The sequence below is a fragment of the Schistocerca serialis genome, chromosome 8 (assembly GCF_023864345.2).
Source record: "Schistocerca serialis cubense isolate TAMUIC-IGC-003099 chromosome 8, iqSchSeri2.2, whole genome shotgun sequence".
Taxonomy (NCBI): Eukaryota; Metazoa; Arthropoda; class Insecta; order Orthoptera; family Acrididae; genus Schistocerca; species Schistocerca serialis.
Genome location: NC_064645.1, coordinates 96,855,923 through 96,871,958, shown reverse-complemented (window position 1 = coordinate 96,871,958; position 16,036 = coordinate 96,855,923). Strand labels below are relative to the sequence as shown.

Below are 16,036 nucleotides of genomic sequence, written 5' to 3'. Positions count from 1 at the left end.
GCTCTTGGAAGAGCGTTATGGAAATGCTGAGAAACCTTAAGGATAGTCACCAATAATCCCTTTAAAACCACCTCGCAAAGTTTCAAGAACCACTGTTAGGTGAAGAATCTAGAGATATTCTTCAACCCCTTATGTATCACTCCTATAGGCACTAACTTCACAGTGTCATTTAAGCAGTCATTCCACCAGTATTCCATAAAAAAACCAATCATGATTGAATGCAGAGTACCCTCTGCCACACACAACACAGCAGTTAACATAGTATGTGTGTAACTGTAGATGCAGAAGTGCAAGGCATGGTAACTCCATTAACTTAAGTACCAATATGTGTACATATTTGCATCAGAAAAGATAGCTTATAATAGTACTGCTGTCCTGATAATTTACATTTCTACAAATTATTTCTCTCCTCAATATATTTTAAGTTTAATGAAGGTTTTTCATTGTGTAATAGGATAACTGGGTATTTTACTTTCATTAACTTTGTGGACTTAAAAGATAAAATTAAGGGCGATTCAGAAATTTATTTTCTAATGTGCCCCTACTGTTACCATTTCGGTTTATAATAGCTAATATACAACACCAATAAGATCACCTATGGATTTGCTGTTCACTCTTGCCAATTTTAAAAAAGAAAATCACTGGATAGCGGAGAGTATATTATTGCTCAATTTGCTGTTACATTATGCACTACACACTACAGCAGCCGATAACAATCATTAAAGATGAAATTAATTAACTGCAAAGTGTGGCATTGAACAAAGAAGACGTCCTATGCAAGGAAAATGTTCTCAAAAAAGTAAATACACTGGTATGCTTATTGTGGAAATATAACTGTCAACAGTTTAGAATCTTACTACACATATTGCTACAAGAAAGAACTCTAGGTATAGTTTGTGCAAATACATACCAATAAACAGCAAGCAGAATATAATTTCTCCACTTGCAGTCAGGTTCAGACATGCATTCCAAAGAACAATCTCTTGTTTGAATTGTAACTTTCTGGAAATGTACATCATACAACACTGCATCATCAGATAATTCTCCAAGCTGTGATTTAAGTGGCAAGTGAAGTTCCTTTTTGTATTTTTTCAGTATTGTCCTGTATATTAACAACAGATATAGAGTTAAATTTTCTGTCACAATCTTGTTATACATGTTAGAACTGAAATGTGATGCAGAAGATCAAATTAATTTGTAAAATCATAAAAAATACTCTAACTTACATGAAGGAGCATTAAAATTTTGACTGTTTTGAATCAAATGGCAGAGTAATATGATGATAAAATGACTGAGTAAGACAACTGATATGACAGAGTAATATGACAGCAAAATTTTTTAAATAATGTGCTTTAATTAAATTTTATAGTTTAGTAGAAGTGTTATCCCCAAACTAAGCAGTGGTCACACTGTTTTTACTGTACTTAGAACGCAAGAAGGCTGAGTAGGGTAAACTACGTTTCTTCACAGAAAATGCTGATCAGTAGATTAACAGCTGCAAATATAGAAATATGGAGCAGATCCACATGTCTTTGTATCATTTCTGATAAAAAATTTCCTTTTTCCTTTTGTTATCTAGTCTATATACAGCGGAAAATCCAGTATTATTCAACAACAATATGGCAAAGATAGAATGCTATTCACAACACACAAGAGGCATTGAGAATGTCTGTCTTTGTTCTGTTTCAGAAGAAGGACTTTGTCTGAAAGCTTAACAATGTTTTTCATTGACTAAATACCTCCTCTGTGTGGCTGGTAGCAGTCTACCCTTTCCATATTGTTGCTAATCTATACACATAGATTAATGAAATTTTAAAATTACTTTATCCGCAGAGTTTTTCTGAGTCATGTTATTTGTAGTAGAATTTGCATTTAATTTTTTCCAGTTATATTAATGTTCATTTATATATGTATATGTAAATAAAGTTTAAAGTGTTTGGTTTTTGGTTGGTCATTGCACACTGAAAGATATGACCGTACTAGAGTCTGCTCCAACAAACTGATATATCTTCATTTAAAGCCCTGTTTTCCCTCAGTGGAGACAAAAACTCCGCCTTCTTTTGGGATATTGTTTTTAGGGGAATACTGATTTCCAAGAGCGCTGTTTTTTTTTTCAGAAATTCTGCACTGCACAGTTTGTATAACACAGCCCTTTATGGGGCTGGTGTTACCAGCAAGCTGCAGTATCATTTTTCGACTGGGGTGCTGGAGATTTAGACAATTTGCAGGAAGATGTGCCAGTCACTGTATTATTTCAGATGTAGTATTTCATTCCTCGAATAATATACATGGGCTTTAATATAAAACATGTGCATGAAAATCAAACTATATATATGAAACTCAGAATAAATACTATTAAAAGAATGTCAATAAGTAGTTCGGTAAAATATTTTCTGTAATACTACTGGAAATGCAATGCAGTTGTATTTTATAATTAATTTATAGGTAATATCTTATGCATGAAAGGTGAGTTTATAAATATGCATAATGAAAAATACAACAGTCAATCACAAATATGAAATGTAAGTGTGAATAGCCTGTGTCGATATGTGGGAACATGCTTCATATAGAACTAAGTAGAATATAGTCTCATTATGAATCTGTGTAAATTATCAATTATTTTACATAAATACTGTGTTAAGTCAAGCTACAAGCTGATCACCATGATTTCATTGTGGTTATTAATATAAACATTTGTTAAAAATACTTTAAATATCTGAAGGGTTGTACCAGTGAAAACTCCCTAGCATTATTACTGTATAATAAATTCATGCTAAAAGAGGGCTTCAAATTGGAGTCACTGACTGGTAACTTTGCAAGCTGATACAGTAAAATTTTATAGGGAGAAAGCGATATTAATCATTCAGTAGTGTTGATTAGGTAGAGTTAACAATCACTTTCCAGTCTTAACCATCTTACAAGGAACCCTTGAGTGCCTGGTCAAAAGTTCAGTCTTTAGTAAGGCTTACCTGAAAGTGTTGTTTTAACAGTTATGACAGAAAAATATTAGCTGTCTATGACTCACTGTGCGTGTCAGGAGGATGAGAGGAAATGAGTCTGGGAAGTGCAGAGATCAACCTTCTATGGGGTGTATGTACTATACTTCACAAAACGGACATTATCAACATTCAAGGAACGTTCAAAACATACCATTAACTTGTACCACAAACACCAAACGAAAAATGGCATGCCACAGTGATCATAAAGGTTCACACCATTGGCACATTCCCTGCAGAGGAAGATTTGACGCCTTGCCTGTATTGCGTATCGGTTCACGGTTCGCTGAAATGTGGCTCACATCATCGGTGTCCTGAATGAAGCGAGTGTCAATATAGCTCTGTATGATGCCACTTCACCACATAGGTGCTTGCTGGGCTCTCTATATCAAAGGAGTCATATCACTGCGTAAACTGCTGCAGTAGCAGCCAGCTACATCCCGAAACATTGTTTTTTTGTTGGACATTTTTACCATACTGCTTTATTTGGTAAATACATATCTTACAGGAAACAATACAAACAAATCGTTTTGACAAACTTTGCACTCTCCAACAAGTGCAATCTTAAAATGTCATTCTTGTTTTATTGCCTCTTGCTTTTTTATTTTTGAAGGATATTTTACCCTACTAATTTATTTCCAAAAAACACAACCAACTTACACAAACAATACAAAAAAATACTTATTAACATTACATTTGTACAATTTAAACACTTCAATCATAAAAAGTCATTCCTGGAGGTGATTTTCATTGAAATGACTGATGCACATTTTTGGTTGTCCTGAGAAGTAATTGCAGGAGGTTTCAAATTTCTTGGTTTTGTGTTTGCAGCTTTTTTGCCTTCCTGAGAAAATTCCTATTGTAGCAAAATGTGCAGTATCACTGAAATTTTCTTGCCAGTCCCTCAATTTTCCCGAAAGTATGTGCTTTCTTTCTTAATGGAGGAGTGGTGAAGGCAGCACATCCATATAAATGCAAGGCAATGGACTCTCTGAAAATTCGACATGACATTCTCTCCTCAAAGTGCTCTTTTTACAATGCAGAATCAACACATTTAATATAGAGATCCCTAGCAGAAGTTCCATTGCAACTTTTCTCCATCGTTTCACTCTCTTGTGACGAAGCAAGCTGGGATAATTTTAATTCCCCTCTTGTTTTGTCATCTGTCTCCTTAAAATTCATTTTTTAATTTTGACTTAATTAACATTAACATATGTCAGTATAATCTGTGTTTTCATAAAAGAGATAGATTGTCCCTCAGTTTTTAATGAATATAAAACTAGATCTAATTTTGTGGTTAGTTTTAGACATGTAATTGATTTTCGAATTTATTTTGACTATTCCTATTTAGTATCCTTTATTATATAGGATGAAATCAGTCATTGTTTCGTAACTTAAATTCTATTGTTGACTGATAAACAAATATAAATTCTGTACTAATTGTAAACATTTGGAAGACGAAATACTAGTAATCTTAAAGCATCTATTTGGATCTATTTGAAAACATGTTAGCAAAACCATCCCTTCATTAATTCCATAGTAATTAACAGTTTTGTCAAAAGTATTGTTTGCATATTTATATTTGTTATTTTCATGATTTAAACAAATCATTCAACCTAACTCTTGCAGTAGAAGAAACTGCTAAGAAGAACCAACATTTTGGTGTATTCAGTTAATTTAATGGGTTAAGATTTAATTGTAATTTCTATAAATTTAGCTGCAAACAATGTGTAATTTCAGTATCTATTATTGTGATGATATACGAGGGCCTGATTTTTGGTCACGAGACAGTCAGTCCATGGCCGAGTTTTAGACAAGTAACCTGTGCTGGTTAGAACAACAACAATGCTTCAAATTAACAGTGTAATAAGTGTTAAACAATTAGGCCATGTGTAAAAACAATGATAGGGTCTGCTCCATATGTACCCGAATATTCTGCAAGAACTGTGAACTTTGTGCTTAGGTTTTACTGGTCGTAGATGTTCAACAGTAAACTATTATAGCAGCATGTGGATGGCTCGCCTGATAACTATTAATGAGGCTTATGGAAAGTTTAAACAATAGTGCACTGGCCATATAACTGTGTATTAATGGGGAGGGGGTTGTGAACAGTGAAATTAAAGTACTGTGAAACACAACTGTGCACCTGTTGGCTACATAATTTACAGTACTCTGTGTCGGAATGCACAACCCATTTCTTCAGCCAGTGTAGCAATGCAATACATCGGCAGTGAGGACAATCAACAAACAGAGAAAACAAAATCAGGAGGAACCAATACACTCTTTATCAATGGTGAATAATACAAAGGCATCTGGTCACTGAGATCAGCAACTTTTTAGCACTGTGACACAGCCTTTGGTTTCATTATAATTGCTTCTTTTCTGTTCTTTTTCCCAGTGTTCTCTAAAACATCAGTATATCCAGGAACAGTTGAAATCATTAGAACTCTCCTTTCATCCAACCAGTTAAAAATTTTAACTCCATTATTGTTCTCTGCTCCACATATTTCCCCCTTTCTGGCTTCTCCTCAATATCCTTGGGAAGTCCTGGTATATTTGAATGAATTGTTCCCCAGAGAAGCACATTTTTATTTAACAACTTATGCACTAGAGAAATGCTTGCATAGAAACTGTTAGTGTAAAGAATGTAACCTTTTCCAAGAAGAGGTTCTTACACTTTCATAGTGATAGCCTCAGTGTGACCTGGACCTTGCAGTACATTGTCTTCCCCTTGATAGATACGCAAGGCAAAAGTGTAGCCTTTCTCTCTACAAATTTTGTACAGTTTTATGCCATACCTGTGAGACTTGTTGCGGACATAGTGCCTAAAAATCAATCCTCCTCTGCAAGAAATCATAGATTCATCAATTACCACATCTCTCCCATGGGTTAAAGCATTTTGAAAATTACTCTGCAGATGTTCAACTACAACTGTACCTTGTAAGTCCTGTCATTTACGTTTCTAGAAATTGATCATGAGACATAATAGCTTTTATAACTTTATTCTTATACAGTGCATTCTTTGACCAATAAAGTGAAATTTCTGGGGCCTCATTTAACCCTATAATTAGCATTATGCCAATAAACTTACCTATTTCTTCATCAAAAGCATCAGCACAATTGGCTAGTCGAGATCTTTTTTTGCCTGGCATTTTGGAGAGTTTTTGTGCTGCATGTCTATTTGTTTCAAACACTATATTGTTAAAATCTGTTACCAGCATTTTGTAAATATCAGAAGGGATGTCAAAATTGGTGGAATATTAATTTCTGAATCCTAATTAAAAAATTACTCTTGTTATATTTTTTTATATGTCCATCCTATTGACTGGAGGTTTTTGGGACCACAGCCATTCACTATTGTAAGAAAATGAAATGCCTACAGCCATCCTTTTGATGTTATTCATTGTGTAGCTACCAGTTCTGGCGCTTCAATGCACAGTCGTCAGGCCTCAGTTGATGCTTAAGGAGTTACCACAATCCATATACACACTGCACCAGTAGCCAACATAACTGGTTTACGCAGACTATCTGCAATTGTGATGTCAGCACTCAAACCATCAATTGTTGGCAGTTGATGGAGTGCTGACATCTCTTTCCAACAAGGATGATGCACTGCATGGCTCAACAATTGTTTCAATATCGCTTTCACTTGCTGAAAATGAATTGTGATCACTGTACTCCTCATGTACATTGTCTGCACAACCGGGCACATATGACAGAACACAGTCCACTGATTCATTTTGTAGAAATGCTAGTATTTCATCTGCCACTTCTTTCTCACTCTGCAAAATTCCTTGGGTTCCAGCCGAGCACATATGACAGCACACAGTCCACTGGCTCATTTTGCAGAAATAATAGTATTTCATCTGCCACTTCTTTCTCACTCTGCAAAATTCCTTGGGTTCCTTTCTGACAAAATGCCAACTGCAACAACTATTGTTGCAGATATAATGCAATGTTTGCCTTGTTTATCATTGCCTTTATTCTGCTTTGTATCAGCACCACTAGCACTGTAGTACTATTTAGTGCTATTGTCTAAACAGTACAGCTACACTAAATAGCCTCATTCTGTGTTCACCATTGGATACCTCAAGTCCCATCCCCTGTTGTCACTGGGAGCCAATATTGTGGTTGCATGGTAGACAATATGCGTGGTGTTGAATGCCATAAACATCATTGACCTTTTGCGACCTCACACTCAAAGGGTTTCTTTTTAGAAACCTGTGCACTTGTCAAATGGTTCAAATGGCTCTGAGCACTATGGGACTTAACTGCTGAGGTCATCAGTCCCCTAGAACTTAGAACTACTTAAACCTAACTAACCTAAGGACATCACACACATCCATGCCCAAGGCAGGATTCGAACCTGCGACCGTAGCGGTCGCGCGGTTCCAGATTGTAGCGCCTAGAACCGCTCGGCCACTTCGGCCGGCTCTGTGCACTTGTCATTTGATTCTTTTCATATTATAAGTAGAACAGTGCTTCCTTCAAACAGTTTTTATGTCTGCAAAATACCAGACTTAATAATTGTGTTTCCAGATGAAATGAAATATTACTTTGTTGGTGTTAGTCCTCATGTATATAATAAATTCTGATTATCTGACAAAGTGCCTGTAACTATATTCAGCACAACCATAAAGTACAAATGACAAAACCATTTTTGGAATTGTATCAAAAGAAAAGTTCAGTTGGTAAAACAATTACATTAGGTGACAGGATCGCTGTCCACCCCATACTTTCAGGAGCAAAATATTTATTATCCTTGACTTACAGATATACAAGTGAAAGTGCATGGTACTATCTTGGCTTCCAGTTCATCTATGAGGAGGAGGGAGGAGTCAGCAGGGAGTGTTAAAGAGGAATGGCAAGGCACTCAGAATCTAGTATAGGAGAGAGACACCTGTAGCAAGGAGAAGGGTGGACAAAGGATGTACTGGCCATACACAGAATGAAACACACTGCGTAAAATTCCTTGGTGTCCAACTCAATAACAAGTTAAAATGATTCTTTTCATATTATAAGTAGAACAGTGCTTCCTTCAAGCACAGTGATAAACTAATCAGAAAGTCCAGTTCAGTGTGTTTTGGCCTTAGAAGCACTTCTCATTGTGTTGAGCTAAATGCAGTATTATTGGCCTATTTTGTAGTGTTTACTTAAGCAATTATTGATATGATTGTTTTTACTCTCTATGTCATATTTGTTGTGTTCAGTGGCTATAGCTATATTCTTTTATGATCTTTCTCATAGACAGTTTGGCAGTTCGTTTTGTACTACTAATCAAACAAAAGACAGGTTACACAAACATAAAACACAAAAATATTAAGAAATTGACATTAAACCACAGTACCAAGTGAACAAATATGTGATTTTGCTTTAACTGAAAAGGAAAATTCATGATGTGTCTCACTGATATTGAAATAAAGTTAATTATGATGTAAATGTCAGGTGTAATCAGTACTTAGTGCATTGGATAAATGATGCAGCTGTAACATTGGGTGTTGAGCAACTTCAGTCTTCCATATTCCATATAACATTGTAAGGAGCATTCAACTGGAAACATAGCTTTCCTCCAGGCATGTGTGATCATTTTGTTGAGTATGAGGACACTGAATTGATTATGGGTAAGCACATGAAGATCAATTACAGCATTATGACTGTGGAGCTCAGTATCAATGTTGTTGAGCAAACTTTCCATTGGCAAAAAAAGTATACATTCAAAAACTTGAACAAAGGACATTGCACATGGTGGCAATGGTTGTTGCCTGTATGTGTTGATCTGGAATTATGAACAGATCCTGTTGATGGAATGAAAATGAATACAGAATCAGACATTATGTTCCAACATAGAGAGGGAGACAGTTATCCCCTCATTGTCAAGAATATGCCCACTTTGCCTGATTTGGAAGCCTTTGGAGATCAGTTTACTTCTTCTTGCACACACAACACAGAAGAGAGTGAGTAGTGGAGAAAGAAGTCTACCTTCGATGGAAATAGTTGGCTGAATTAGATACGAATGTGATATTCCAGATGCTGATTGCACCCCGACAATCGTGTCTTGTTCCCTTATGCTAGATAGTGTGCAGTCTCTGTGAATGTCATAATTAATGGACAGTATTTAAAATTTCAGCATTCATAATTAGGAACAATAGGATCCATGAATTCAACTCCAGATGCAATCACAGAATTCTGTATCTCTTCTAATGCTTGAGCATGTTCGTACATTACAAACTGTGTAACTTTGTGACTCATGATCTTGTGAACTTCCTTCAAATTCCACACCCAGGGAGATCCAGCATTGAAATCCATCAGTACAAGTGCTCTAGCTTTTGGGCATGCCAACTGCCTTGTATCAACTTCATCACAGACATGGAATAAGCTCTTGCCTATTGAAAAGTAGACCAAATGTACTCCAATATGACCTTCTGTTTGTCACATTTTGTTCCTTGTTATTCATAATATCTCTGATAATGAGATAGATAGTTCCTGCTCTTGACCCTTGTGGAGTGATGCATAATTGTTTTCAGTGACCAGCCTTCATTTTTTTGCTGGAATTAGCTTCTTGACATACTCAAGAACAACAGTCATTAGCAACAGCATCAGTAAAGGGTCATATATTGGTTCCCCATAAGTAAGGTTCTTAGAAGGTGTTTTCACCGGTTCTTCATTCTCCAGGATCTCAGTGGTAGTGGCTCTTTCAAGCTTCTTGATTAATCTGAAGATAGTGTACAGTATCACTTTCCTCTCCACATACTTCACGTGATAAAGACAGTAATTCAGTTTGGTGGAAAACCTCTAACACCTTGTTTGCATCAATCCTCACAGTGAACAATACAAAAACAAATACAAAATGTTCACTTATTGTTCACTATAACACTCACACACAAATACTATTGAGCAGAATGTACTTCTCTTATTCTGCCAAGGCACTATGCTGCCACTTGCATGGATTATGTGTAACTGACATTTGGTTATGAACCAGTTGGAATGGACAGCTGAAATGTGCTTTACTGATGTCTAGTGTATGAGTTGCATCTACATACAAAACATGAGTTCAGTGCCTATGAGACACTTCCGGAATGTATTTGTGAGTGGTCAACAAAATGCACTGGGGAAACTCTGCTGTAAAAGTAGTGTGAATATGAAACTTCTGGACATCTGAGTTCACAGAGTACTAAAAAATTAAATTATTATTTGCTACATAACTGTCATAAAGCTCACATTGATTGACTTGGAGATATTATGGTGCATACCAAAAGATTCTATGTCACAAAATAACAAAGAAAATAAAGTATGAGTCCATGTACTCTAAATTCTTCATGATCATGAACTTAGAGGTGCAGATGTAAATATTGCCATAATGTTTACTGCGATATTTTGGATTTTTTGGCACTTAGATTTCATGCAAATTAACTTCTTTATAGCAAAAATTAATAATTGATCATGTCACATCTTGTAAGACTCACCATGTACACCATACTGAGAGCAGAAGGGAAGCAGTACTAAGAGGTGGGAGCACTGCGGCAAGCCACCACCAGCTGGTCAGCAATGGTGAGACACCAAAAAATACAAGCAGTGATGCTATGTGTGATAACTGCCATATTGTTAAATAAACTGCTACATGGTATAGTGTGCAGTTTGTTTTAGAAGATGAAAACTCTTTCACTGAAAGCAAAAATTCAGATGAATATTTTCAGATATTAAGGGTACGAATTTCTAATGGAGTCATTAGGTGTATCACATGATTGTTTACTGAACCTGATAACAGTTCACAGTGAGTGCTTAATTTCTTGTCCAACAGAAATTTGGAATAAAGCATTTAATAAAGACAGCAAAAATATCTGTATGAAGAAAAAAAAACCAGCTTTAGTGAGCTGTAAATAGAGTGTTTGGAAATGGCTAGGAATATATTTCTGTTTTATTCACATAACAAGTAACTGAATGTAAGAACCACAAATGAAAGTTAAGTGGGAGATCTGTAGCTGATCTGATCTTCAGACTTATTTTACACCCAAATGGCACACTGTTACTCATCAAAACATTATCTACTGTGAAACATCTTGTATATGGAGACGTAGATGTAGATGATGTTAAAGCACACAGCTGCTATCTTTATCTGCTACTTCATACTTCACATTTATGCATCTTCACTGATTTTAGGGAGGGTGAACAAGCTGTCAGTAATGGGAAAAGCTGAGATGTTCTGGATCCCTACTCATCACTGTTGACGCCACCTCCCTATACACCAACATCCTTCATGCCCATGGTCTTACTGCTGTTGAACACTACCTTTCTCAATGTCCTTCAGACACCAAACTCACTACTTCATTCCTCATACACCTTACTAACTTTATCCTATCCCACAACTACTTCTGATTTGAAGGGGAAGTATATAAACAAATCTGTGGTACAGCCATAGGCACCTGCATGGCACCCTCCTATGTCAACCTTTTTATGGGTCATGTAGAGGAGACCTTTCTAGCCTCCCAAAGCACCAAAACCCTAATCTGGTTCAGGTTCACTGTGAAACATCCTGTATATGGAGACGTAGATGTAGATGATGGCTCCATCTGCATCTCTGCCCACATTAAACCCACCAACCACCAAAAGTACCTGCATTTTGACAGCTCTCATCCCTCTCATACAGCCTGGCTACCAAGGGACGGTGTATCTGCTGTGAAAAAAACTGCCTTGTTAAGTATGCTGAGGGTCTCACCAAGGCCTTCATAGACTGGCACTATCCCCTCAAATGTAGTCCACAAACAGATCTCCCATGCCATTTCCCCTCACAACCCCAATACTCCCATCATCCCCAAAAGCTAGCCACAAAGGAATGTCTCCTTCGTCACCCAGTACCACCCCAGATTGGAACAACTGAACCACATCCTTTGCCAGGGCTTTGATTACCTATCACCATGCCCTGAAATGAAGGATATTCTACACAAGATACTTCCCACCCCTCCTAAAGTGGTGTTCAGTCGCCCATCTGACCTCCACAACATCCTAGTCCATCCCTATGCCACTCCCAATCCCAACCCCTTGCCACAAGGATCATATCCCTGTGGAAGACCCAGATGCAAAATCTGCCCAGTCCACCCACCCAGCACTTCCTATTCCATTCCAGTCCTACCCCATCAGGGGCTGGGGCCATCTGTGAAAGCAGCCACATCATTTACCAACTCTGTTGCAGTCATTACACAGCTTTTTATATTGGTATGACTAGCAACTGACTTTCTACGAGGATGAACGGCGACTGCCAAACTGTGGCCAAGAGCAAATCTACAACATGCAGCTGAACATAACACACTTGGTTTCAATGGCTGCTTCCTTCCTTCCACCACCAGCTTTTCTGAATTGCGCAGATGGGAGTTATCCTTACAACACATTCTCCACTCCCCTAATCATCCTGGCCTCAACCTATGGTAACACACTGTTCCCACTCCCTCCAACCAACAGTTTCCGCTCCCTCTGTCCTATCATCCTCTCCCCATTCTTGTCTCCCATCCTGTTTATTTGCTGCCCTCTGCCAACATATCTGCCCATCTTTCCCCACTCCTCCCCTTTCTTGTTCCTTTTTCTCCCGCCTCCCTGCCTCACAAACCCCTGACACTGCACCTGTTGGCAGTCTAGTCCCTGTACATTCCACCAGACAGTGTTTGTCTCTCTCCCCATCTGTACACTACTACCCATTTCCCTTCCCCTTCCCCGTCCCCTCCAGATTGCTCATTGCATCTCACATGCTGTTGCATTCCGGCCTGAGATGCTGGATTTGGTGGTCGTGTGAGGTGTGGTTGCTCGTGTGTGTGTGTGTGTGTGTGTGTGTGTGTGTGTGTGTCTTTACTGACGAAGCTGCGGCCGGAAGCTAAACGTGTCTTTTAATTGTGCCTGTCTGCAACTTGACATGTCTTTACAGTAAGTAGCAGTCTATTTTTCCTGCGTTGTTAAAAGTTCAAACCTGTTGTTTATAAACATTAATGTTAACCAGAATATATCTCACAGTGTCAGATTTTCTGGCAAATGACTAACGAGGTACTTTTTAACTACACTCATAAAATGAGCTGCACCCAGAAGACAAGGTAGACTAGATTAATTTTTGGCGGGGAGGTAGATGGTACCATGCATATGAAATGATTACACTTTCAACTTTGTACGACCAACATGTACTGCACTACAATGCCAAAAAATGTACAAGCTAGTATGGTGCTTCCTCATTGTTGTAAATTACGGGTCCAGGCAGCATGGCATAAAGTTATACAGGTCTGGTATTTAGTCCTGTGATACTCCATCCCACACCACTTGCACCTGAGTGTGCAGATCCCATAGATTGGTGGTTGGAGGTGTACTCATGATGGCACACTTTATGGCACCCCACACATTCTCAATTGGGGATAGACCGGGCAATGCGGCTGGCCACAATAAAGTATCCACAACTAAAAGGCATGCTCAGGAGGTGTCAGCAGTATGAGGAAGAGAGTTGGCCTGTAGGAATAGGGCATGCGCATGGGCATTCATGAACATCACAGCTATGAGTATGCATTTACCATGCAGCTGCAAGGGGCCCATTAGGAACACTAACTGTGAATGGGCATCATAAGATATCACTCTTAACACCATTACACCCCTGGTGTGGCGTGTGATGAGAGACCACAAACCACTCTTTGTGGCACTCTCCACTTCACCTCCAGACACAGACACTGTGGTTGTCACCTCCAATACAGAAGCAGGAATCATCACAAAAAGATTTGCTTCCAGTCTGTAGGGGCACACATTCATCACTGCTGACACGAGGTAAGTCGGGCATGACACAGCGAAGGTGTGAGTGGCAGGTGTCATAATGTTCATAGTGCAGCAAGCCCTGCATTGTGCAGCTGTTTGCCAATGGTATTAGCACTTACAAGATGTTGCATATGAGGCAGGACAGACTGCTGACTGGCTCCTAGTGCTGCTGTTTGATCTACTCACGTACGATGACAATCTGTTGGTGCTCTCTCCTCATGGCATGTGTCAGATGTCCAGATCCTACATCTACATCAGTACTCTGCAAATCACACTTATTGCCTGGCCCTGAGAGTGTAACTAATGGTGCAAAAGTAATCATGGGAATAGTTGATGGTGTGCAACATACCCACCCAGTTCCTTTGGGGTGCAGCTCTATTTATGATGATGAATGCATAATCTCCAGATTTTTTTTAGTATCCTCTGCCATGGACTTCATGGTAGCATTGTTTGTAGATTTCCTACTTTGCACCTGATGTTTGCTAGCTATCTGTCACATTCCACTATATCTGCATACTAAATGCCACTTTCAACCTCATGTAGGGATCCAAAGACCTCATGGAAACCATCTTTACTTCTAGTCTTATAGCTGTAAATATCTAGGCTTATGGTTGTAAATATAACAGTTCATCTTAAATTTACTCTTTCTACTCATATTAACTACAAATGCCACTAGGAGTAAATATTGGCACGTGAATCTAAAATTTCCAAAGTTCCAGGTTATCAACTTTATCATTTTTAACCTTAGTTGCACTAGTAATTTCATGTACTGGTCAATACAATGAGAGAAATTTCTAAGTGAAAAGCAGGCCTAACTGAACTGTTTGATTAACTTGTATACATACTTGTGCCACATGAGTAAATGAGTATGCTGTCCATCAGGGTGCCTAGGATTGTAACACATGTAATTTAATTTCATATGTGCCCACTGATTTATACTTCCGCTATTTTTATTTGCCTAGAATTGTAGAACATGTGTTTTTGTACGATTAAGAATTATGTTGTTTCCTGTAACCCAGTTTCAAGCATGTTTTAACTATTCTGTTGCCTATGTCTGATATAAACTTATGTGGGCCCTTTATTAGTTTACTAGTATCAGCAGCAAGCATTACAGTTTTTGAAGTGACTTTGAACATCTTTAAAATATTATCAGTGTAGATCAAGAACAGATATAGAACAACCACCAAACTTTGTGTGACATCACTCTGAATACTGTTGCCTCATTTATTAATGTGAGTCTATGTTTTCTAGTGTTGAGATACGACTATCCATGAAAGGGCTTACCAAATTTTTTAAATTTCTTTAGTAAAATTTTATGATCTGTACAGTGGAAGACCTTGACAGGACCATAGAAAATGTCAACATTTTGTTTAGTTGTACTAGAACTGAGTTCATGGGCCCATGTACTGCTTTCTCTAAAGTGTATCCTTGACAAAAGCCAAACTCAAACTTTGTTAATGGTTATTGTCAGGAAATGGGTTCAATATTCTTGATGAAAGCCAAACTGAGAGGTTATTAAAAGGCTATTGTTAGAAAGGTGGATCAATATTCTGATATAGCTACTTTCTCTAAAATTTCTGAGAACATGAGAAGAGGGAATTTGTACAGTCATGATACAAGACACAAATGTAATTATCATGTAGACTTTTCTCCTAAAGTGAAACCATATATCTCAGTGCAAAAATAAAGCAAGAAATTGGAAATCCATTCCAATTCTTAAGAAAAGTAAAAACATGTCACATTAACTACTCCTTGTACAAAATAACTGACTCTAGATTTAAGCAGTGACAATTCCTGCTAGCTCCATAACAATTAGTAATGCTCATGAAAAACTGTGTGACAAATAGTGTTTTGTAAAGAGACGTCCTGCTGTAACACAGAAAGTAAGTGTTTCCCATGAAAAATACCCCTGTATTCATGTCAAGATTAAGCTTTCAATGAGAGACAAACATTGGTTACTTCACTTAACTGAGGAAGAAGCCATTTTTTTAAATAGTTGTGGCCCATCTGCCAATTGATTAAAATAATTTTAGCTAACATAAGCACAACTGGTATTAATCAGTTGATAATAAAGTGTATAGATCTTTTGTTAATGTTCCTTGACCCACCCCACATCTTTGAATCTCCCCACTCCTCCTTTTGAGACAGAGCTGCTGAGAGAGAGTGGACTTGTATCTAGCAGGATGGCAGTTCAAGTCCTCATCAAGCCATACAGATTAGTTTTCTGCTGTTTACTTATTTTTAAAAGTACTGTGTTTACGTTGAGA

General features: G+C 37.8%; 1 protein-coding gene across 1 annotated transcript in view; it reads right to left on the bottom strand.

The window, feature by feature from the left end:
• The window catches only part of LOC126416305 (solute carrier family 22 member 1-like), a 253,100-nt gene that overhangs the window by 56,485 nt on the left and 180,579 nt on the right, over nucleotides 1-16,036 (bottom strand). The window contains exons 6-7 of the mRNA XM_050083965.1: nucleotides 10,460-10,658; nucleotides 911-1,102 (exon numbers count right to left, since the gene is read on the bottom strand). Coding sequence (XP_049939922.1) covers nucleotides 911-1,102; nucleotides 10,460-10,658 — 391 coding nt within the window. The remainder of the gene's footprint in view (nucleotides 1-910; nucleotides 1,103-10,459; nucleotides 10,659-16,036) is intronic.